Source organism: Myxocyprinus asiaticus, chromosome 16 (assembly GCF_019703515.2).
Source record: "Myxocyprinus asiaticus isolate MX2 ecotype Aquarium Trade chromosome 16, UBuf_Myxa_2, whole genome shotgun sequence".
NCBI lineage: Eukaryota > Metazoa > Chordata > Actinopteri > Cypriniformes > Catostomidae > Myxocyprinus > Myxocyprinus asiaticus.
Window position 1 is genome coordinate 6,566,413 of NC_059359.1, and position 24,626 is coordinate 6,591,038.

The 24,626-nt window shown below is 36.8% G+C and overlaps 2 protein-coding genes across 2 annotated transcripts; both read left to right on the forward strand.

Moving 5' to 3' along the window:
- The first annotated feature begins 465 nt into the window (after positions 1-465).
- On the forward strand, positions 466-24,626 carry LOC127454544 (uncharacterized). Its single transcript, XM_051721841.1, has 10 exons — positions 466-557; positions 1,132-1,321; positions 3,374-3,487; positions 3,679-3,735; positions 3,828-4,013; positions 4,320-4,439; positions 4,537-4,597; positions 23,675-23,844; positions 24,078-24,197; positions 24,309-24,626. The coding sequence occupies exons 2-10, from the start codon at positions 1,139-1,141 to the stop codon at positions 24,417-24,419; spliced, it is 1,122 nt and encodes a 373-aa protein (XP_051577801.1). The 5' UTR covers positions 466-557; positions 1,132-1,138; the 3' UTR covers positions 24,420-24,626.
- On the forward strand, positions 15,889-18,154 carry LOC127454658 (uncharacterized). Its single transcript, XM_051722022.1, has 3 exons — positions 15,889-15,957; positions 16,787-16,839; positions 17,068-18,154. The coding sequence occupies exons 2-3, from the start codon at positions 16,799-16,801 to the stop codon at positions 17,915-17,917; spliced, it is 891 nt and encodes a 296-aa protein (XP_051577982.1). The 5' UTR covers positions 15,889-15,957; positions 16,787-16,798; the 3' UTR covers positions 17,918-18,154.

Consider the following 24,626-nt stretch of genomic DNA (forward strand, 5'->3'; position numbering starts at 1 on the left):
TCATTTAAAAAAATCAATATATTTATGTAACAGAAAGAAAATCATCATTATAAGTTTACAAATATATATAATTTACAGACAATGTGGTGTCTTATTTTATCCACCGAAAGTCCACCATGTTGTTGTTCATCTTCACCCTTCCCAACTAACAAGATGGACATCTGAATTTTGGAAGTCATTTAGCTTGACCTGTATGATCTATAAAATCTTTAACATGTCCCTTTTATGACCCTTTATAAGCACCTTTTATTAAAGGTGCTTATAAAAGTGTTTCATTTTTCAAAAGTTCAAAGCCAAAAAGGCATCAAATTTTAGTAATAACTCTATTACTGTATATTCAACATTGTGTATTTAAGGATTATCAGCATTGCTTATGTCTCTCTCCAATGACATATATAAGACACAGGGCTTGCAAACAGGAAACAACACTCCTGTTACACCTTTTTACAGTTGAAGCTATAAGGAAGTTAATGCCAGGAAATAGCAAATCTCCGCCTTCAACACATCAAACTTCACTCTGTACAGAAACCTACGTAGGCTACCACGGTCCAAAACAGGTGAGTTTGAAACAAGTAATAAATAATATGCCAACAAACCTAAAAATGCTTGAAAATATACGTATACATTTTTTTAAATTCTTAAAATAATAATTCTGAAGATAATAAACAAAGTGTGGTTAAAGAACAAATCTCGAACTTCTTTTAGGAAACATAATAATGCAGTTGAATTTTTGCACACAATTTGTTTTTTGCATGTCCTCCGACCAACACTGGTAACACTTTACAATAAGTTCCTATTTGTTAACATTAGTAAATGCATTAGGTATCACGAACTAACAATGAACAATAGTTAATGGGAAGGAGGATCACAATGTGACAAATGTACAAAATATTATAACGATTATTATAATAAAATCTTATTTGAGTCTCTGTAAAGTGTTCCCTGCTTTGCTTGTTTATTCTATGTATTTAATATATTGATACAAAAAATGATATACACACTGTTTCCTGCTAGAATGGTAATCATTGATTTGCCCTTATTGTGTCATGCGGTAAACACAGAGGAGTGTTAGCAATGGCCAATATCACCTGTGTAAAAGTTGTGAACTCTATCACTTATGTGTGCTTGCAGCTTCAGGATGCCTCTGACAGTGGCTAAGGGTGAGGGGATTACTGTCCTCACCGTCACCTCAAATCCAAAGAGCAAATGGCCCCTTTTGTGTCAGATCCTGGGTACTCTGTGCTACAGTCCAGTGTACAGTGTTGTGTGCTCTGTATCTCAGGATATGAAAGGGAAGCTGAGTTCCCAGACAGCTCTTGGGGTGAGTTAGACACATTGATTTATATTTTTGATATACAGGTAGGTCTCTTTTTAATGTATTTGATATTACTATTTAATTTGAAGTTCTAAGAGAAAAAGCAGAAGACAATCAAGACTAAGATTATTATTCTTTATCTACCCAGCAATCACAAAGATTTGACAAATTTCACAATGCTGCATTTCGGTTGTAGTTAGGTTATGTTGCAGTACAATGTTTTAAAATGTTTTACGAATACGAAGATTTACATAGTATTTATCGCTTTATGGTCTTGTGCCTGGTTATAGCACAGTGTCATGGTGTTCGTCCATGTAGAACTAGAATAAAACGTTTTGGAAGCAACCAAATTGGCCCGGTTGTTAGGGAGGGTTGAGTCACGATTAGGGGTTCTCGCTCTCAGAGGGGCTCGTGGTAAATTGTGCGTGGATCGCGGAGAGTAGCTTGAGCCTCCACATGCGGAGTCTCCGTGGTGTCATGCACAACGAGCCACGTGATAAAATACGCAGATTGACAATCTCAGAAGCGGAGGCAACTGAGACTTGTCCTCTGCCACCCGGATTGAGGTGAGTAACCGCGCCACCACGAGGACCTACTAAGTAGTGGGAATTGGGCATTCCAAATAGGGGAAAAAAATGGGCTAAAAAAAAAATAGTGTTTAGGAAATGTTATGAAAATATGTATATGATAACTTTTGTCATATTAAGTAGATACAGTAAGTATGCATTAAGTAAAAATTTTGTTGCAACTAGGGATGGGCATTATCGAGTATTTTAACCCACAAAAAACATGTAATTAATTAAAACGTAAGATAAAAATAAAGTTTAACACATATGTGTTCACAAACGTAACCAAGAACGCTTTAAAAATAAGCTTACTTCAATTAACTATACTTTTATTTACTGAACAATATGCATGAATAAAAAAAAATTCACTTAAAAAAAATGTATACAAAATATTGGTAACACTAAAATAAGATTCCATTTGTTAACATTATTTAATTCATTAGGTCTCATGAACAAACAATTAACAATATATATTTTTACAGCATTTATTAATCTTTGTTAATGTTAGTTAATAAAAATACAATAGTTCATTGTTAGTTCATGTTAGTTCATAGTGCATAAACTAATGTTAACTAATACAACTTTTGATTGTATTAGTATATGTTGAAATAAACACTAAGATTAAAAAAATATGAAATGTTTAGTCTACTGTTCATTGCTATTCCATATTAACTAGTGTTGTTAACTAACGTTAACAAATGGAACCTTATTGTAAAGTGTGACCTAAATATTTGCACTTAACCGGAGACTACATAGAAACCAGTACTGACAGTATCAAGGTAATGCACATACAGTATATAAATTCTGAGTCTACATAAAGGCTATACAATTTTTATCATTTCGCATGTTCTTATTTAGAAAAACAAGTGGTGAAAGTTGGCTTTTAGGAAATGTGCTCTGCTGGTGTTCAGAGATTTCACGCATATAGCCAAAACACATACTGCTCTGATAAGCTTCTGAGTTTCTTGTACCGCTTCGAATTTTCTTTCCACCATAAAAGCAGATCCTCATCCGTTGATATGTAGGACTCTAACAAGAAGTGAATACCAGTGGAGTAGAATTCTATGTGAATCAAAATATTTCAAGTATTGCCACACTTGGCTTTGCCTGAAAGCACACGCCATCCTCTCTTAACCAGCACCTCAACAACACATATCCACAGCCTCCACCAGCAGACTCAGTTGTAACTAGGAGATTTGGTGAGAGATTCAGAGGGAAAGCACAGTATAACTTAGCATTTCCTATGGCAGTTAAAAGTGCAAAGGAAAATAAATTTGCGATATTCGAGTAGTATTTTTAATAGTCAAAAATTTGTTGCAGAACGAGTATTCAATTAGTCAATTACTCTTGCACATCCCTATTTTTCAATCTTTTCATGACTTAGATGTAGTAGCAGGATGTATTTTTTATTTTAGATTTTGAGTTTTAAATTCTGAAATTACTGACAATGAAACTGTTGATGTAAAAACTATATTGTCCTCTTGTTCCATAGATTGTGCAGATAATAGTTGGTGTCATCAACCTTGTGGTGGGAATTTTGTTTGCAACCTTTGGGTTAGAATATTACATTATGATGTTCCGAGGACCTTTTTGGCTCGGTGGTATGGTAAGAATTATGTCTCATACTGCTCTCATTTTAATGTTTCTAAATCACGCAATGTAGTGCAATGAATGAGTCCATACAAAAAGTAAAAAAATATATGACATTTCGTTTGATTTATTCAAAATCTGAAACAAATTTTGGAACATGTTAGGATGGATAGATGTTTTTAAACATTTGTTTGCTTTGCCTTTTAGTTCCTTGCATTTGGAATCGTGTGTATTCTTGCCACCAAGTTTCCCTGTCCTTGCTTAGTAAGTTTTGATCTGTTCTAATTTTGCTATTTTGTTTTTCTTTCTGCAGAAAAGCATGAGCATTATGAGATTAAATTGTTTGTGTATTACAGCTGGTCATTGCAGTGATCCTGAACATAGTCAGTGCTGCACTGGCTATTACAGCTGTTGTACTTTATTCAGTGGATCTGGCGAGTGATCATTGGTTACAATGTGGACCCTACTTTAGTTCAGATTACAGAAACCCACCTTCCCCACAGATGCAGGAAACATGTCTGCACTACTTGCAACACAGTTTGGTAATGATTGCCTTTGGTTTCTGTAGATGGTGTAGGTCTCATATTTCCCCAGAACTAAACATACACAGTTAAAGTTAAAAATTAACTCCACCCATAAAATGAAAATGCGGTCATAATTTACTCACCCTCATGTTGTCTTAAACCACTATAACGGTATGGTAATAAATTACAATAAGGTTGTATACAATAGCTGAACTAACAATGAACAAATAGTTTTCAGCGTTTATTAATTATGGTTAATATTAATTTCTCCATCTACTTATGGATGGCTTTTCTATTGACACATTGATCTTCTGCCACCTCTAGATAATCATCAAAGGACTAGATATCATGATGATTGTTTTTTCAGTCCTTCAAATCTGCATGACTGTCAGTTTCTGCATTTTGACTGGGAAAGCTTTGCGCAAAAAGAGCGGAGGTGCAAAGGTATTGTATTATCACCATAATTACCAAAAAATACAATGTGATCATAATGGCTTCAGAGAGCTGCTCTGTGTATTCATGTTTATTTGTGGTTTTACAGTCTGTGGAGGATGCACAAATTCACAACCCACTCTTGGAAGAGGCCATTGCCAATCCTGAATGCTAGAGAGACAAGTTCAACACACATAAAAAACATTGTTGTGTCAACACATTTTCTTTTGCTTGTAATGGCATTTGATCACTCAATATAGTAATTAAATTATTTAAAAAAAGATGTCCTCCATCTGCAGCATCGTAGACATCAAATTACAAATGTAATCTTAATGCTTGTTATTTTTGCTTTTCACAAAAGTAATTTGTTACCTTTAAATAAGGGGATCGCGGGGGCTGCTTTTTTTAAATAAAGGACTAGAGCGCTTTGGCATTAACCCCTTTTCATGTATTTTGTAGACCACATCTCCCTATATTTCCCTCAGTATAACACTTTTATCCAAAGCAACTAAATGAGCAAAAACACAAGTGATTGATCAAGAACCCAACAAACTTAGCAGCTGTTTGTTAATTTCCAGTTTTAAAAAAATCTATAAAAACAGACCAGGTTTTCAGTATGGTCTCAAATTTGTCAGTCATAGTTAGAATATAGTTGCATATAGGGTACTGTAAATTTTTTTAATTACTCAATTAAATAGCCTGATAATAACATCAGCAACAGAATGCCACTGCTACCAGCAGCCATATCACCCTGTAGCTCAAGACTGGTTGCCCACTGAAGCTAAGCAGCGTTGAGCCTGGTCATTATCTCGATGGGTATCCTCCTGTGAAAACTAAGTTTGCGGCTGGAAGAGGTATTAGGGAGTCCAGCAGGGGGTGCTCACCCTGTGGACTGTGTAGGTCCTAATGCCCCAGTATAGTGATGGGCACACTATACTGTAAAAAGGCACCGTCCTTTGGATGAGACATTAAACCAAGGTCCTGACTCTCTGTGGTCATTAAAAATCCCCCCATTGACCCTTATCAATCATGGCTTCCTAATAATCCCCATCCATTAATTGGCTCTATCACTCCACTCTCTCCTCTCCACCAATAGCTGGTGTGTGGTGAGCGTACTGGCACACTATGGCTGCTGTCGCATCATCCAGGTGGATGCTGCACACTGGTGGTGGTTGAGGAGAGTCCCCTATTCACTGTGTAAAGCGCTTTCAGTGTAGTGTCAGAAATGTAACATTCATTCATTCATTCACTGGGGGCCTTCTGCCCCAATTCAAAGAGAAGCATATTACCCCAATGGTCTTTACTTTAAAACAACATTCAAATACATCAGTGTGTCCAAAAATCCCCCGTTAACAAAAGATTTAATATCCAACATAATAGAATGTCACAGATCTCAATATTTTTCAGTGACACAAAATTAGATCAGTTAACCTCAAAACTGTTCCGATGGAATAAATCTCACAAATGTTGCAGATATATAGTCAAGATTAAGATCATTCAACCTCCATATTGTTCCAAAGCCATATCAACTTTCCTTCTTCCTTGGCACACAAAAGGAGATATTATTCAAAATCTTTGCCTCAGTCACCATTTCATCACCACTTTCATCTTTTTTTTTTTTTTCCATACAATAAAAGTGAATGGTAACTAGGGCTGTGAAAAACTGCCATAATTATTTTTAACTAGATTTTTACTGTATGCATTAAACATTTTGAATCTACTCCACTTCAGTTGCTGTTTGGATGAAATGATTCCAATAATAATCATTTAAAAAAATACAAATAATAAAAAAAACATAAAAAATCCATACTATGTGTGTAAGTGTGAATAGTGCAACAACAAAAGGCTTTTGACATACGTAATTATGCTTTGTCTTATAATATAGATTTTATGTCTAAATGATGCATGCTTTTTTTTTTATCAGACTCTAAACCTGATACAGTGGTCAAAAGCAAAAATGGAAAAAGCAAAACACCCTATATATAAGAGGCTTTGCACAGCATATCAAAGTATAGCAAGATAACTCCCTAATTGTCATATTTGTTCTTGTTTCTCTATTGATTTTGTAGTTCTGCTATTATGTTTTCAAATTGAAGTTATTCATTGTTATTTTAGCAGTGAATTTCAGCTTAGCAACAAGCGATTTTTACATCAGTACAATTCAAGAAGACAAGTTGGGTTCACATCCTAAATGTAGGCTATATCTTTCACTCTATATCTTATCACGCTATATCTTATTTTTATTAATTTTTTACTCTGATGGGCCTTAATGGAATGTAATTATAAAAAGCCTGTTGTATCATTTATGATACACAATTTTCAAAATGATTTGTCTATGGCATAATGTTGAAAAATATTGAGCAAGTACAAGTTGTTTCAGTCCAGCGAATTCTTATTTTGAAATATCAGTAACAATACAAACATTATTGTTACTTTTACTTTACCAAAATCAGCAAAGATTTCACAGCAAATAGATTTGCATTACAATACAAAGAAAGACATTATGGAAATTATATTAAAGAGCTGAGTGGCATGCTACCATACTATTCTTACTATTTATGCCATATATACTGTATCAAGGCTATGGCAGAATTAATAAGATTAGTATGGGTAGAATGCCATTCTGAACTATGGTCTTCTACTTGCAGAAGAACATGAAAACTTGCATCAGTAGGCAGACACGTAGAATACTGCATACAACAGATATTTCAGCAAGGTTTTGATCATGTTAATGATGTAGAGGCTTGATAATATAATTTATCATATATGATACTGTGACAAGGAGAAGGGCGTGGCCAGGCCGTGAGGATGCACGCCTGGCACTGAATTGTCCTAATCAGCCAGGAGGGGGATAAAGATGAGCTGGAGGCACCAGTTTGAGAGAGAGAGAGAGAGACACATGTGGCCTGTCTCTGTGTGTGTGGTTTATGAGGACATTTTTTAGGTTACAAACTGGTAATTACAAGGGTATTATGCTATAAATGTGGTTTATGAGGACATTTCTAGTGTCCCCATAATTCAAATCGCTTAAAAAACACACTAAATGATGTTTTTTTGAAAATGTAAAAATGCAGAATTTTTTTGTAAGGGTGAGGTTTAGGGGTAGGGTTAGGGCTAGGGGATAGAATCTATAGTTTGTACAGTATAAAAATTATTATGTCTATGTAGAGTCCTCATAAGGATAGCCACACCAACATGTGTGTGTGTGTGTATGTGTGTGGATTTATGTGATTAAAGCTAGGTTGACTGTTCTGCCAGTTCCCGCCTCCTCCTTGCCCATCCTGAACCCCGTTACACTGGTGCCGAAACCCGGGAAGGAGGAGGGATGTGCTGTTGTGAAGTCCTCGCCGCTGTCATCTGCCAGGAAAGGGAGGAGCCGTTACCATCCACCAGGGGTCGGACGACTCGCTGTCGTCTCCCAGGGGAGGAGTGGCTGTCGTCTGCCAGAGGGCGGAGGAGTGGCTGAAGACCAGGCGACGGCGTGTCCAGGAACTGGCGAGTGAGATTTTCTCTCCTCTCTCTCTCTCTCTCTCTCTCTCTCTCTATCTCTCTCTGTCTCTCCCCCTCGCTCTTTCCCTCTCCCCTCTCTCTCCCCTCATCTTTCCCAGCACGGCTGGACGGGCAACACGTAATGCCGGAGGTTTCCCCGGCCTGAATCAAGTGGTGGAGGAGTGTGACGAGGAGGATGGCGTGGCCGGGCCATGAGGACGCACACCCGACGCTGAATTGTCATAATCAGCCACGAGGGGGATAAATATGAGCCAAAGGCGCCAGATCGAGAGAGAGAGAGAGACACGCGGCCGCTGTGTCTGTGTGTTTATGTTTGTTTAAGTTGATTTATGTCATTAAAGTTATGTTGACTGTTCTGCTGGTTCCCGCCTCCTTCTTACCCATCCTGAACCCCATTACAGATACGGTTTTATAGGGTTAAAACAATTTTATGCATCTGTTGTTGAATTATGAGCCAATAAAAGACTATACCACAGAATGTACTGAAAAAAAGTTGCCAAAGTAATGTAATGTTAAGAATAATGTAAATAGGCAGCTACATTCATAAAGCAATGTTGTGCTAAAACAGTTCTTTATTTGTAAATCTTAGAAAATAGAAACTTTTTGGCATAAAGGGTTTTTTGGAGCCGAGTAAAGAAGATCTTTACATAGTTTATATAGATCTTTTTTTTTTTCTAAGAGTGTGTTAATGTTTTCTGTTTTGATTTTGAATTGTGTTAATGAATATCCACCAAACTGCCTTTATTCAGTGATTGAGTCCTTCCCACCCATACTTACTACTGATTTATATCAGCATACTGATATGAGGAACTGTGAGTCAGAAATGTTTCCTTTCTTTCTTGTAATGGAATGGCATCTCTCAATATAGTAATTTAATGGTTTACAGCCGATTCAACAATAGTCATCCATTTTTTCTGTGAAAGAAAAGTTAAGAATTGATTGAAAACGGCTCTTTCAAAATGTTGAAGTTTGGGGTTGTTTTTAGAGAAGGTAGACATATGCATTCACCTGTCGCAACTGACATTGGATAAAGCAGCTTCCTTTGATTCTTTGTTGTTAGTTGTTTAGCATATTCACTATTATTCACGTATTTACAATTCACAATTTAAGGGGCTATGCACAAGGGTGACTGTTGTTAATGATCCCATCTGATCTAAGTTTTAGTAGTTCTGATATTCTGTTTTCAAATTATAGTTATTCTATGTAATTTCAGCTGTGGTATTTGAATTTCAGTTCAGCAGCAAGTGCTTGTTCAGAGCAATTCAAGAACATGAGTTGGGTGCATGTAATCTAAGAGTGGGCTGAATAACTCTGTCAATCTAACTGTCACTCCAACTGTAACCTTCATCAAACACTGATAAAAGAACATATAAATGTTATCTGGGCACATCCAATGGAATTTCTCTCCAGTGGTACTATAAAATGCTTTCTCTTTGCTGGTCTGACTGTCTTCATTTTTGCATGCAATCACCTGCAATGCAGGTGAATTGTCAGTTAAGTTTTTATTATATTAAAACAGACTGATATGACAGAAGTCTGGCGGTTTAATGACACAGTTGCACCACTGTTGCTCAATATTATTGCTCACTATCATTAGCAGCATGAGCACTTGTCTCTCCAACATTCAGTTTGCCATAATTGTATACAGTGGCGTAGCCAAGGGTGGACCGGGGTGGGCCTGTGCCCAACCAAATTAGACCCAGACCCACCCAGAATGCTGGGCTCTTGCACAAGCATCAGTATTTGACACCTCGGGAGTGAGAATGTGTTGGCATGTATCAAATATGATTAAAAAAAGATGGTTAATAAAAGAAGTTTTTAGATTTTGTATTTAGGTTCAAAAAGCAGCTCCATTAAAAAATAAAAAATAAAATAATAATAATAATAATAATAATAATTTTCTGACTGTTATTTCATATGTCAGGCTTTATGGTTAAAATTACATTTTTTTACATACAGTATAGATATTTTGTGAGAAGTTTGGAGTTCTCATTCAAGCTATAACATGATATACACTGATGAGCTAAATTATTATGACCAACTGCCTAATTTGCTGTAGTTCCTCCATGTGCTGCCAAAACAGCGCCGACCTGCCGAGGCATGGATTCTACAAGACTCCTCATGTGTCCTGTGGTTTCTGGCACCAAGATGTAGGGCTTTACTGGTTGTTTAGATCAGTGTTACTATCAGAAATAATTAATAATTATTTATTTAGTAATTAATTAATATTTAAATTAATTAATTGAATCTAACTCATTAAAACCTCATATGGGTCTCCAGTAAATGTAGTGCGCTACGTTTACGAGTGGGTTTGGTTATTAGCAATAATTAATAATTATCAAAGATAATTATCAATTATTAAAATCAATAGAACATTGATTTGAATCAATGTTAGCTTTTTTTAATCCTTTAAATCAACAATTATCAAAGATAATCACTAATCATTAACATAGATGAAACATTAATTAAAATTAACACTAGCTTATTGATCATTCAGATTCAACAATCATCAAAGATAATTATCAATTATCAAAAATCAATAGAATATTAATAAGGATTAACATTGACGGGGCACCACCCTGGAATCAGGGACTAATAACCAGATAGTATAACAGTCTCAATATTAGATTGTTTTATTAGGAAAATTGACATCCGAAGAATATCGATTTTCGGGAAAAAACAATTAATGAAGGCTTGAATCTGAGCACTGACATCCCGTCAGCATGACACAGGTGTATGCAAAACAAACCAAAACACTTCTCTTTGTAATATAACAAAGGTTATTTATGCAGTAATATAAATTAATAATCAATACAATGCAGTCAATAAACTTCCGACTTACAACTACAAACTAAACAGTGATATGATTAGATATGGAAATAAAAATAATAAAAAAAATAAAAAAAATGGTTAGTACGAGAGAGAGAGAGAATTAAGTGATGGCCCCAAAGCCGGTTTTGCGATCATGGGAGAGAAAGCAGCTGTTAGTTTATCACTCAGAGACGTGGTGAACGGCTCGTAAACCTTCCCGCGGTCTTTGATTCTTTAATGGATAAACTCAGTGTGCCGGTCTCACCCGTGATGGTGGAAATGCACAACAGTCCAATGTGGTTGGACTACAATACAGCGAATCTCATGCGTGATAATTAATACCCTGAGTATTAATCGCAGTGAGCGGACACGGCGGTCCGTAAACTGTACAAGCAATAACCTTGATACACAAGAATAACACACTATAATATTCTATCTCTGCCCAGATGTAAACCTCTTACTTGAATCACATGAGGACACAGGTAGAATGTGTGTTCATCCGTCTTTTAACTCCGACTCAGTTCCTTGAGGCTCGGGTGATGACGGGAGGCCGTTTCCTCGCTCTGTCGGCCACCGGGAGTCGGAGGAACTGCTGTCATCCACCAGGAAGGGGAGGAGCCGTTACCATCCACCAGGGGTCGGAGGACTTGCTGCCGTCTGCCAGGGGAGGAGTGGCTGTCGTCCGCCAGAGAGCGGAGGAGTGGCTGAAGACCAGGCGACGGCGTGTCCAGGGACTGGCAAGTTAGAGTGTTCGGTGGAACACAGAGTAATCTCAACTCATCCGGCGAGATGGAGATTGTATGGCTACAGTTTCAAGTCAGATGTTACTTCTTTGTGCCACAAGGCTACACCTGAGAGCAGCGATGAGCTGCGTCTATGCACGGCGAGCAAAGTTGCTGGAAGCAAATCCCGGAAGCATTTTAGAGGTATTTCTATTCCTGATGATGTCATGGTTGAGGTGTGTTCTGTCGTGTGCCTCATCCAATAGGAGTTGAGAGTTCGATCCTTTAGTGAGCAAGGCTTCATGGGATTTGTAGTCTGTTTTGGACTCCCCTTTGTTTGATTTTGGCGCAGTTTTTATCAGTAAGATTTATGACTTGTTATGTGGGGGCCTGAGTTAGGTTTTACGACTGTGTTAGGCCTGCCTTTGTCTTCTATCTGAATACGTGAGGCCCAACAAAGACATTAGCTTCAAGTCCTGTAAGTTGCAAGGTGGAGCCACCATGGATTGGACTTGTCGGTCCAGCACATCCCACAGATGCTCAATCGGATTGAGATCTGGGGAATTTGGAGGCCAGGGCAACACCTTGAACACTCTTCATCATGTTCCTCAAACCATTCCCAAACAATGTGTGCAGTATGGCAGGGCGCATTATCCTACTGAAAAAGGCCACTGCCATCAGAGAATACCACTGCAATGAAGGGGTGCATCTGGTCTACAACGATGTTTAGGTAGGTGGCACGTGTCAAATTGATGTCCACATGAATGGCCGGACCCAGGGTGTCCCAGCAGAACATTGCCCAGGGCATCAAACTCTCTCCATTTCGTCTTCCCACAGTGCATTCTGGTACCATCACTTCCCCAGGTAAATAGCGCACACGTGATGCACATGATGTAAAAGAAAACGGGCAACCTTTTTCCACTGTTCAAAGGTCCAGTTCCGAAGCTCATGTGCCCATTGTATCCGCTTTTGACGGTGGACAGCCGATGGACCTTTTAATCTGCGTAATCTGCATACACTGTAGGTAGTGGTGGCCCTGCTTGTCATATATACTGTATGTGTTCATATTTATAGGCCTTTATTTGAAACTTCGACAGTTTGTAAGGATAATGTTGGCTTTGAGAGAACCTTGAAAATATAAAAAAGCTGGTACAGGCTCTATTTTAAGAGTGCAAGCGTTACGCGCAGGGCAATGACTTAAGTCATAAGTGCAAAGTTAAAAGGCATGGCCATGAAGATATGGTATTTTCGTGCAAGCATGCGCTAAGTCTAGGCGCAAGTGGGTTTGGTGAAATCGTGCACAAGATGCTAATCGGGTCAAAGGAGGATCTTCCGGCACCGTCTCTGTCCTATACAGTCCATTCCCTGTCAAGCACCAGCGATATAAACAAAGACTACACATTCATAAGAAGATGGTAGTGTAAATGGACTGTATGCAATGAATTAGTGCAAATATGGATTCACATTATTTTTGCATATTAACTGCGTCCTTGTTAAATGTGACACGCACGGAAAATGTGGTTCATTTGAATGTAGGCTCTGTTAAATTAAAGAGAATGTAACTATTATTAATCATTTTCATCTACTGACACACAAATCATGGCTAGTACTAAAAGTGATTGAATAGGGCACACACTTCACTTCTACCAGTCGACACTGATTTAATGATGTATTGGAACACAAATAAATTAAACAAAAAATATTTCTAAAATAAAAATACACTTCAAATGAAAAAAATGTGGTAAGTGGTAAAAAAAATCATACTAAATTCAAACATTTTACTCTCTCCAACATCTTCCACCGGCCCCTTTTGCAGTGACTTAAAAACCACTTTACGACAGGTGGAAAATTACTAGTCAAAATTAAATCATAAGGGTAATAAAGTGCAGTGCTGATGTATTTTGATCGTGGAGATCATGAGTTCAGAAGTCTGATTGCTTGGGGGAAGAAGCTGTCATGGAGTCGGCTGGTGCGGGTCCTGATGCTGCGATACCGCCTGCTTGATGGTAGCAGTGAGACACTCATCAGCCAATCTGACACTCATCAACCCTCTTCACCAGCACTATAAGGAGAGCATCTGGCCTCGTCTGATGCTACAGACTACTTACCTCGATGCCTACCTGCTACATGCTTCTATTGTATCCTACCAGCATTGTTACCTCGATCCAGTCATTCCAAGTCATCATCCACTCATCAAGTCATCCACGTCGTCATCCAGTCTTCCTTTGTTTCCTCATCCCCTCCCTTGTGTTTGTGTGTCTGCTCTGGAAACCTGTTACTAGCAAACCCACAGATACTATCAGACCATCCTGCATTTCAAGAACCTCACCATCGATCATCTTACCTGTTTAAATACTGTGTTCCAGCCGATTCATTAATAAACTTACCTGTATTATATCATCCATCTCTCTATCGTCATTGTGTCTAAGCCAGTATGTGACACATACTGTATAAACATAACAACAAAAATAAGACTAAGAATTGAAAAAATAAACCATGACCTCTGGAAAGTTTAACACAAATCTCATAATTTTTTGTTTCAACAAACGGTTTCAACAGCTATTGAAGAGACATTATCTGATGTTCTGTACTTTCAGAATTTGGACATTAACTTTTATCACCTGCTGGTGAAATCTCCAAACTGCAACTGCAGGAACCGAATTTGGACTTTGCTCTGAGTTAAGACATGGTATTGAAACATCCTTGAGAAATTACCAAATTCTTAGGAAAATAGCCAATTGTGATTTGCGCCACTTCATTTACATACAATATACACACAGTTTACACGTATACATCCACAGTATCGCAAACACTTCCACCCACACCCACTTTCGCTTTGCTGGCACGAAAATTGCACTTAGAATTAGTGCTCTCACAAAAATTGGATAAGACACTATGCTAGTACTGCACTTTGCACACTAACAAAAATAGAGCCCTGTGTAAGTGTGTGTTTGTTTGTGTGTAGGCTTGACAGTTTGAGTAGAGATATGAGTCAGAGACAGTGAACTATAAAACCTGACATTAGGTAATAATGGCCTTGAATAGTTGGAATACAGTAAACTTTCAGGCAACGCTTGATCAAGCTAAAGTAAAGCTTGTCCCTACGAATTCTTCTGTTAAGGTTTTAAAAGATCTATATTGTGGGTGAAACCAAAGCTAGTTGTCACACTTTTTACAGTGAATATTTCTTAGAGTTGGTTTATTTTTGAAAGTCAATTTCAGAATAGGCACATGTGTCTCCAGTCTTGGCTTCATTAGAATTGTGTCTAATAGCTAAATATGTTATGTAATCAATAGAGAACAGTTCAATAGTTGTGATGTGAATGTTTCATTTTAAACCTTAAATGCATGAGGATTTCACCAAACACTCTTACCTACTGTAAGTCTTTAGAGACCCGGCACGTATATCTATCAAAAATGGATCTACAAAGTGCCCAGATAGTGTCAGAGTTTCAAAATATTTTCAATACAATTAGAAAATAATAGAATAAAACATATTTTGATATATTCTGATGTTTAATTTTTCATATATCAAAGAAAGAAAATGCGTCAAATTTGACACTGAATTTGGCACTAAATTTGGAAATGTCATTAGACCCAAATGTGTGTCAAAAACCTATTGAGCTAAACATAAGTTACACATAAGTATTTTCTCAGGCACTTATTGAGTCTAAATAGAAGCACAAGCATAATTTCAGTAGTACACCCAAATGACAATAGTCATATTATACTGTTATAGTTTACTTCCATGTTGTTTCTTCATCAAATAGCAATGTCAAATGTCAATCAAGTCAATCACTAAAACAACAGTGCCACCTTAAATAAGATATAACATATATAATATGTATGTGTACACGCATATGGAATAATGATAATTCACCATTGTTGATAATTCATTGTTGCACAGGAAATCAATGTGATTTAGTATTTATTTGTATGAATATAGTCCTATTTTCTCTTTTAATAAACAAAGAAATACACTGCCGTGAGAGTGTGTAGGCATTGACCTTAGTTTGGTGGAATGTTTAAAATTGTTTGAGTAAAAACTGTAAGTGGTTGTCTTGTGAAGACGTTTATATATTCTGCACTTTGGCACTTGGACACACAGCACTTTGTCTAATTTCCTTCTACAGAACAGAGATAACCATAAACCAACCTATAATTTTATAACAATAATAGTAATAATAATTTTTATTTTAATATCACAATATTGGTTCCATCAAGACGATGGTTAAACCATTGGAACAACATTGGAACAACTTATCAGTGTGAGAATATGACTGCTATGGAGTCAGTGCACAAAAAGAAATATACAAATATATGCAAATACACACCAAATCTACAGCCAATGTCAAGCTGACCCAATTTTAGCATAAATTAAGGAATCCTTATAAATTAGTTAGACAGAACTATATTGGTATCAGAACTGGTGCGGTGCTGTACTCGACAGATTAAAAGTGTTTATTGGGGGGTTTTCTTCAGCAAGTGTGAGTATCGTTTTCTCTATTTTATAGTACCAGTAGAAAATGATTTGTTACTATATGTCAGAATGTAAGCCATAAGAATGCTTGAAATGTCTTAAATCTTGTTTTTGATTTGACAATGATCACTAATAATGTAGACATAAAGGGAAAATGTCAGTTAAATGAGAAGAGGCTCGACAAAATAGAGTTCCTGGACTAATAGCGAAAGCCAGCAATGATTCCAAATGTGTCGGAAATGTTTTACATTTGCCAAATTTTCAAGGGCTGTTCCAATGCTGAGTGAAGAAGTATATTATGAATAATAAAAAAAGAAAAAAATATATCAAAAACTTGCTTTGTTCCATCAATTCTGCTTTTATAAACAAAAAATGTTCAGACATTCAGGTTTCTATGATGTATAAATGTTTTATACATTGAAGATGAAAATCTTGTCATAAATGATTTTATCCTTTTAACATGTCTGTTTTGCTGCGAGATTTGTCTCAAACTCTTTCTTTTTCTTTTTGGCTTATATTACAAAGTCTAAGACTCTTACAAGGTCTTAAATTACATTCTCTGAAATATGCAAATACCCAGTTCTGTTAGAAATTATCACCAACCTAGAAAATGGAAGTTTGGTTGTCTATTACATTATCATATTCTAGGTGGAAGCAAAGTTTAATGCAACGTCAATCAATGCAAAATATGATTGCCCACCTTTCATTGATTTTAAAATTCTAATTTTGAGCACTGAGCTAGCAATATTAACAACATAGTTATAAATTTGAGTTATAAATGTTATGCATTTAAATGCAAATACTAAATTAACTTTTTCATTCTTTTCTAACCACAGACAACGAGGAAGATGATAGCAACTGGAAAGATTCTCTTTATCCTGATGCTTCTGTGAGTATGAAAAACAAACAAGGAATATACTTCATTTAATCTTACATAGGCCAAAATAGTGGACATTGTTTTGTTTGAAAATTAATTAAGACAAAATGTATATAACCTGTAATTTTCTTTTTACCTACCTGTTGACAGAATGAATTAAGATTTCTTATTGACCTATTAACCTACACTGCACACTGTACAAGTACACTGTTGACCTGATATTCTGATTTTGTTCCACAGTTTGCATAAAAATAGTGGTCAAGATGCATTTAGTGATAAGAAGACACTCAAAATCCCTGAAACCTATACAGTTAGTTGGATGCAATCTCTAGACGATAGCAAGTTAATTTCTACCATCACTATTCCTGGTACCCATGAGTCCATGGCTCTTCACGGACTACAAGCAGTAAAGTGCCAGGCATTGTCTCTAGAAGATCAACTAAAGGCTGGTATACGCTATTTGGAGTTTACAGTGTCTGGGAAAAAAATGGACATTAAGGATGGAGCACTCTTTAAGCACGCAAAATTTGATGAGGCTTTCAAAACTATCAAGTCATTTTTAACTCAATTCAAAAGTGAGACGGTACTTGTCAGAGTCGAGTCTAAAGACAAAAAGATAAATGTTCAGGACCTGATTCAAAACCTGATTGAAAAGGACGTAAATGTTTGGGTTCAGCCTTCAATACCAAAAATAGGTGACGTAAGAGGAAAAATTGTGTTTGTTCAGAAAGACAGCTTTAAACTGGGTATCCCTCTGACGGAAATTACCACAAAGGGAGACCATAAAGTAAGTAATTCTAAAGAAAAACAGGTTAAAATTCGTGATCATCTGAGTGAAGCTTTTAAAGAGTGTGCTAAAGAAGGTGGAGAAAGTTCTGTTGTTCTGACCTATTCAAGCGACACTTACCTGAAGAAAAACATACTAAATTTCATCTCAACCCCCAAAACAGTGGCAAAAGATGTCAACCCTTGGCTGCATGATTATCTTAAAAAGGCATCTCAAGAGAATCCCAAGCCTTGTTATGGGATCATTGCCATGGACTTTCCAGGCTTTGACTTGATTCAAATGGTCATCGGTTTCAATACCTAAATGTTTCAGTCTGTAATAAAGTTTTGATTGATTCTGTTTCTTCAAATCAAGCTTTTTTTAATTTTTCAAGGTAAAAATCAAACATGGGTTGTTAATAGGTTAGTTCTAGAACTATTTATTTATACTGATCTGAATGCAAATGTGATCAGAGATAATCTGAATGAAGTGGGGTAATGACATTTGTGCACTGTGTAATTTCTGTTCTCTTATCTCATTAATAAAGCATCACTGCCTTCATGTTTGGCTTTATAAGGTGTAATGATGATGGTTGGTTGTGTCTTTCACACTCCAAGTTCCTTTATATTCAGTATGAAATTAAAATGGACTTAATACACATTCCTGGTCTTATTATGAACGATTCATTTGTGAACGTTTTTCCAAAGAATAATTAGTTTTCCTTCGTTATTTTTCATTAAAAAGTAATATCTCACTTCACCTTTTTAGCTGAAGTAACTAACCCCTCTTATTTTTCAATCGCTTTTGAAAGGTATTTGAAACCAACCAACAAAAGCACTGCTAGAGAGAACACAATTGTGTAATTGTGTAAAACGTTTGACTCAAAACCTTTCATGCCTTTGTGACAAATTTCCTATCTGAAAATTAGCCCCAGTCCCCCTATAGCCTATTTCTATTGTCAAATTACAAAAAATGGTGCTCATTAACTATTTCAGCAGATTACATTTTACGTCAGTATGCGGTGACAAATGTGTGTAATGTGTAATGAGTGAGTCACTGAAAGTGAGTAAGGTTGTCTCTTTCAGAAAAGCGAGTAGGACACTTCGAATGCGACCATCTTTCACAGGAATTCGGAGGATGCATGAGGTGTATCCTTCGTGGGCACTCACAACCCACAATTCTTTGCTTCAACGGAAATGTCTGAAAAAAAAATGACGCCGTAAATATGAGGTTCAAATGCAAGGAATGTTAATTCCCAAATTGAAGTACCTCAGTAGATGGGTGCAGAGTATATAATATGTATAATTATATTAATATATAATTAAAATAAAGTATTAGACTAAAAGTACAACAGTAAAATCTATTTTATTTTCTCTTTACATCAATATAACTCTTCTAAAATGTACCTCATACATTCCCTTCCAAAGGGACTTTGTTCCCTTCTCACTCAAAGCGCTCATGCTTGTTAAAGAGTGGCGTGCTGTCATAGCAACCATGTTACGTGTGGATTACTTTTATGCTGCCTAAATATGCCAAATAGCCAGCAGCCTGATGGCCTGATGGGTGAACTAACCCTTTAAGGAAAAAAATATTTGAGATATTTATATGAGCCTAGAGCCAATTTAGTATTTGACACTGTAAATTGAACACATTCAATAAGATTGCATATGAGTCTCAGACTCGGCTTGTTCTTGACTCAGATGAGTGGGTCTCGACTACAACCATTGTTAAATTACAACTTTTCTAGTCTGGTTTACATGGTGCAAGTTAGGTTAGCCTACCATAATTTATGATTTTCAATTTTGAACATTGTGCGTTCGGGCTTATTGTTGTTTTTTGTCTTTTTTTTTTACCATTGCTGGTCTTCAACACTTGCTTTCTGTAAATATTCAAGAGGAAGAACATTCCTGTCGAACTTCATCACTGACGGGAAATACAGCTCCGCCTTATAACACGCACGATGATGTACAACTGCTGGTTCAAACGCAATGGAACAGCCGCCTCTAATTTGCCTTTATTCTACATTTATTGGCAGGTGTTATAAATGCAAACTTGTTTGAATCAGTCTGCTTTATGAACAATAGTAATAACAACGCTGACTCGAGATCAGTTACGGTCATACATTTTATTCGACAGTTCATGTTTTTATTCGACATCGACTCCCTCTGACGTCAAACCAGGCACTGACATTTCGAAACGAAGCCAATCTGAGTTGCAAACAACTATCTCATCAACTGTGCTGATCACGTTTGTCTGTTGGATTCACTCAGAAGTCTTTCGAATTTAATTTGATTCTTTTCAGACTTTCCGAAGCGCTTTTTGTTTTAAGTTGATTTGTCTCAAAAACACACAGTCGAACTTGACTCGGTACTGTTACATACAGAATTACACACACAAGGTGAGCCAAAGTGTGTTTCTTAAGATCTGTGAAATATATGTTATGATAAAGAAGAATTTGGTGAATAAATAGTGTGACCTGAATCTCGACAAATTCCTTGTAGCAGAAGTGACGTAACGTAACGCTGGTAGTTTTTAATGCACTTATTTTTTTCCAGCAAAACTCTGATGCAGTGTAGAGACATTCAACGAAGCTGTTTTAGTTATGAGGCATGTTTAGAACTTGATTAGGAATAAGTAACCAAATGTTATGCATTACTATCATGTATTATATTATGCATTTTGTTAGGAGTCGGCAACCTATGGCACGCGTGCAAGCATTGGCACGCAGAGGGGTAATCACTGGCACGCCAGCAACAGCTAGAGAGTAGTAGACTATTTTATTTAGATGAAATTCCGCACCTGCATTCCAGTCTACATCTTGATGTAACCCTTCCTCATGATCACATAAAATGTTTTCATGAGCTGAATGAGAGACTAAACAAAAAGTTAAAATGTGATGAGACTGCAGTATACCCAACAGACTCGTGCAGCGCGTGCAAGCCATTCACACATCAAGAGCCGGCAGCGCTTCACATTCGCTTAATCACGCGAGTAAACGCCATTAATTAAGAAAATAAAAAATGGCACTTCATGTCAAAAAGGCATTAGGCAATAGCATAACTATCTTGGCAATTAACATAAAACATAAAAAAATAAAAATAAAAAAAACAAGATGGGGAAGTTGTCGAGGCATATATTTTAGTACTTATAAAGCTTTAAGTCAAAAGTCCAAATGCACAAATGCTTGTTTTTTGTAGCAGAGGTCTAAAGGCCCCAGTGGTAAAAGGCACTTTTCATTTTCTCCTAAAACACTAAACAGCAAAAAAAAAAAAAAAAAAAAAAAAACTACCACAGTACTTACCGCATTAACATCTGTTTGTCACTATCCACTGCAAAATATTCCTGATCCATGAGATCATTGCATACAATGCCTAAAGTTTGATTTTGAGGTAATTTGATCTAGCATTTAATACATTTCAGAATATCGCAAATTTATGTAATTTTCAGTTTTGTAAATTTGTAACTTTCAGTTTAGTTTAAGGACACTAAATCAAAGGTTTTTTAATAACTATCCAAAAGCTGAAATGATTGTATTTGGGGTAAAAAGCCCCCTGTCGCAGGGGCTGGAGGCCCTAATAAAACACACCGTTTTTCTTAAGTGGGGTGAATAGATTTGGTATGAAAAATGTTTAAAGTGGGCTCACATTGACTGATCCAATCAAAATGGAGATTAATATGTTAGAATACTTGAGATGTTATGAAATGCCAAATATGATTATAATGAACAAAAACAAAACAACCATGTTGGAAGACGTATCCCGTGGTCGTGGAAAAGATGTTACTGTGTTTCAGAAGGGGCAAATTATTGACCAGCATCAAGCAAAGAAAACAACTAAGGATAATGCTGAAATAACTGGCATTGGATTAAGAACTATTCAACGCATTACTAAAACCTGGAAGGGTAGTGGTGAACCGTCAGCTTTGAGGAAGAAATGTGGTCGGAAAAAAATCTTGAATGATCATGATCGGAGATTACTAAAACACTTGCTGAAGTCACATCACAAAAAATAGACAGTAGAACTCATGGCTGTGTTTAATAGTGAAAGTAAGAGCATTTCCACACGCACAATGTGACGAGAACTTACAGGACTAAACAGCTGTCTAGCCACAAGAAAGCCACTTGTTAGTGAGGCTAATCGAATAATAACGACTTCAGTTTGCTAGGAAGCATAAAGATTGGATGGTGGAGCAATGGAATAAGGTAATGTGGTCTGAAGAGTCCAGATTTACCCTATTCCAAAGCGATGGACGCGTCAGGGTAAGAAGGGAAGTGCATGAAGTGATGCACCCATCATGCATAGTGCCCACTGTATGGTGTTATGATCTGGGGTTGCTTCAATTGGTCAGGTCTAGGCTCAGCAACGTTATACAGCATTAAAAAGAAGTCAGCTGAATGTACTGAATGACCAGATTATCCCATCAGTGGGTTTTTTTCTTATCTGACAGCATGGGCATATTCCAGGACAACAATGCCAAGATTCATCAGGCTCAAATTGTGAAAGAGTGGTTCAGGGAGCATGAGGAATCATTTTCACACATCAACTGGCCACCACACAGTCCTGACCTTAACCCCATTGAAAGTCTTTGGGATGTGCTGGAGAAGACTTTTACGGAGTGGTTCGACTCTCCCGTCATCAATACAAGATCTTGGCCAAAACTTAATGCAACTCTGGATGGAAATAAATGTTGTGACATTGCATAAGGTTGTCAAAACAATGCCACGGTGAATGCATGCTGTAATCAAAGCTAAAGGCGGTCCGACTAAATATTAGAGTATACAACTTTTTTTGGCCAGGCAGTGTATTTAATTTTTTTATCTTTATTTATTTATCACACATACATTTGCACATATACAGTGAAATTATTTTTCACATATCCCAGCTAGGCTGGGGACAGAGTGCAGGGTCAGCCATGATATGGCACCCCTGGAGCAGACAGGGTCAAGGGTCAAGGGCCTTGCCCAAGGGCCCAAAAGTGGAATCTTGGCAGTGCTGGGGCTTGAACCCCCAACCTTCTGACCAGTAACCCAGAGCCTTAACCACTGAGCTACCACTTTGTATTAATCAAATATTCTAGTACCTTTTCCCAGAAAAGAAAGACTGCAGATTTGTAACATGCATACATGCCAAAAGATCATTTTGTCAACTTTAAGGAGTACACTTGCACATTACTGACCTTTAAAGAGTACATTTATAAATGATATACATTCAAACCAGCCTTAAATTGCAAGACATATTAATTAAAATATTAAAAAGATAATCTATGTTAATGTCTAACTTACCCCAAGAGCTGTCAGAGTGGTCGTCAGCTTCCCTTTCTTATCTTGAGATACTGAACACACTGGACTGTAGCACAGAGTGCCCAGAATCTGACACAGTAGGGGCCATTTACTCTTTGGATTTGAGGTGACGGTGATGACAGTCATCCCCTCACCCTGAGCCACTGTCAGAGACATCCTGAAGCCGTGAGCATACAGAAGTAATGGAGTGATCAGATTTTAGAGAATAAACAAGCAAGGCTCATTCACCAACAGTTTAATTAGATATGAAAGGGTGTTCCTTAGTTGTCACACTCTTTTCTTGCTATGAAAGAAGCTATTGAACATTTACACATTACTGCCAAAGAAAAAAGGTCTACAGTGGCTGTGCATAAAGTGGCATGGGGTAAGTAGTCACAAGAAAGACTGCAATTTATTGACTGATTTGAGAAGAACCTTTCCTTAATTTAACCCATTGTGATTGTATTAAAATTTACAGAAATGTCCTAATTTAGGTTTTGAAGTAGGGTACAATGGGGCTAAAGGCAACCTTAAGAAAAGTGTGTATTTTTGCTAGTCACAAACTGTATCAAGTTTGAAAAAAATACACTTCTTTTTATTGAATATTGATGGAGCAACATTCGTCCTCCACCACCCGGATTGAGGCGAGTCACTACGCCACCATGAGAATATTGGGAATTGGGCATTCTAAATTGGGGATAAAAAATAAAAAATAAAATCATCAGTTTATTTGTGTGTGTGTGTGTGTGTGTGTGTGTGTGTGTGTGTATTACAGCTGATCATTGCTGTGATTCTGAACATAGTCAGTGCTGTACTGGCTATCACAGCTGTTGTACTGTGTTCAGTGGACATGGCAGTGGGAAATGATAATTACTGTGCCGAAAGTTATTCATATTATGATAACCGTGGAATGCTTGTCCATAAACAGAAGGAGGAAAATGAAGTCTGTCTATACTACAAATATCTCAATCAGGTAATGATTTTCTTTGTTTTTATTAGGTGCTGTAAGACTTTGCTGCATTAATATTTCCTTACAACCCAACAGTTAATTAATTTGTAGTAGCTAGCTACCATGTTATTGATATTAACAATCATAATACTTTAAGATTCACATTCATTTCAGATTGGATTAGAGCTGGTAATCATACTGTGGTCTTTTGTGTTGGTTCACTGCAAAAGTTGACACTGATCTTTTTCCACCTCTAGATGAACCTCAGAGGACTAGATATCATGTTGATTGTTTTTTCAGTCCTTCAGCTCTGTGTGACCATTAGTTTCTGCATTTTGATGGGGAAAGCTTTGTGCAAGAAGGGCGGGGATGCAAAGGTACTGTATTATAACCACAATTACAACAAACAAGCAAATCCATTGTGATCATGAATATTTCAGAGAGCTGTTCTGTGTGTTAATGCTTATTTTTGGTTTTGCAATCTGTAGAAGACCCACAACTTTATAAGCCTCTCCTGGATGAGGTCATTGCCAATCCTGCATGTTAAAAAGACAAGATACAAAGCCAAAAATACATACAGGATATACATTGTTATTTGAACATGTTTTAATTTTTCTCTCTTAATACATACATCTGCAACACCATAATCATCAAGTTACATGTTTATTCTTTATTTGATTATTTTCTTTAAAAGTTTGTTACTGTACTTTTATAAAGAAAAGTTACTTTGTGGCTGCTTTTTGAAATAAATAACAAGAGCACTTTGGCATGACCCTTGTTCATGTATTTGTTTCTACACCTGAATA

What these genes read in the sequence shown, in the direction of transcription:
- LOC127454658 (XM_051722022.1), top strand. Translation starts at nt 16,799, where the DNA reads ATGATAGCAACTGGAAAGATTCTCTTTATCCTGATGCTTCT. An exon ending in CTCTTTATCCTGATGCTTCT is followed by an intron (nt 16,840 to 17,067) that starts GTGAGTATGAAA and finishes TTTGTTCCACAG; the next exon opens with TTTGCATAAAAATAGTGGTC.
- LOC127454544 (XM_051721841.1), top strand. Translation starts at nt 1,139, where the DNA reads ATGCCTCTGACAGTGGCTAAGGGTGAGGGGATTACTGTCCTCACCGTC. An exon ending in CTTTTTGGCTCGGTGGTATG is followed by an intron (nt 3,488 to 3,678) that starts GTAAGAATTATG and finishes TTTGCCTTTTAG; the next exon opens with TTCCTTGCATTTGGAATCGT. An exon ending in AGTTTCCCTGTCCTTGCTTA is followed by an intron (nt 3,736 to 3,827) that starts GTAAGTTTTGAT and finishes TGTGTATTACAG; the next exon opens with CTGGTCATTGCAGTGATCCT.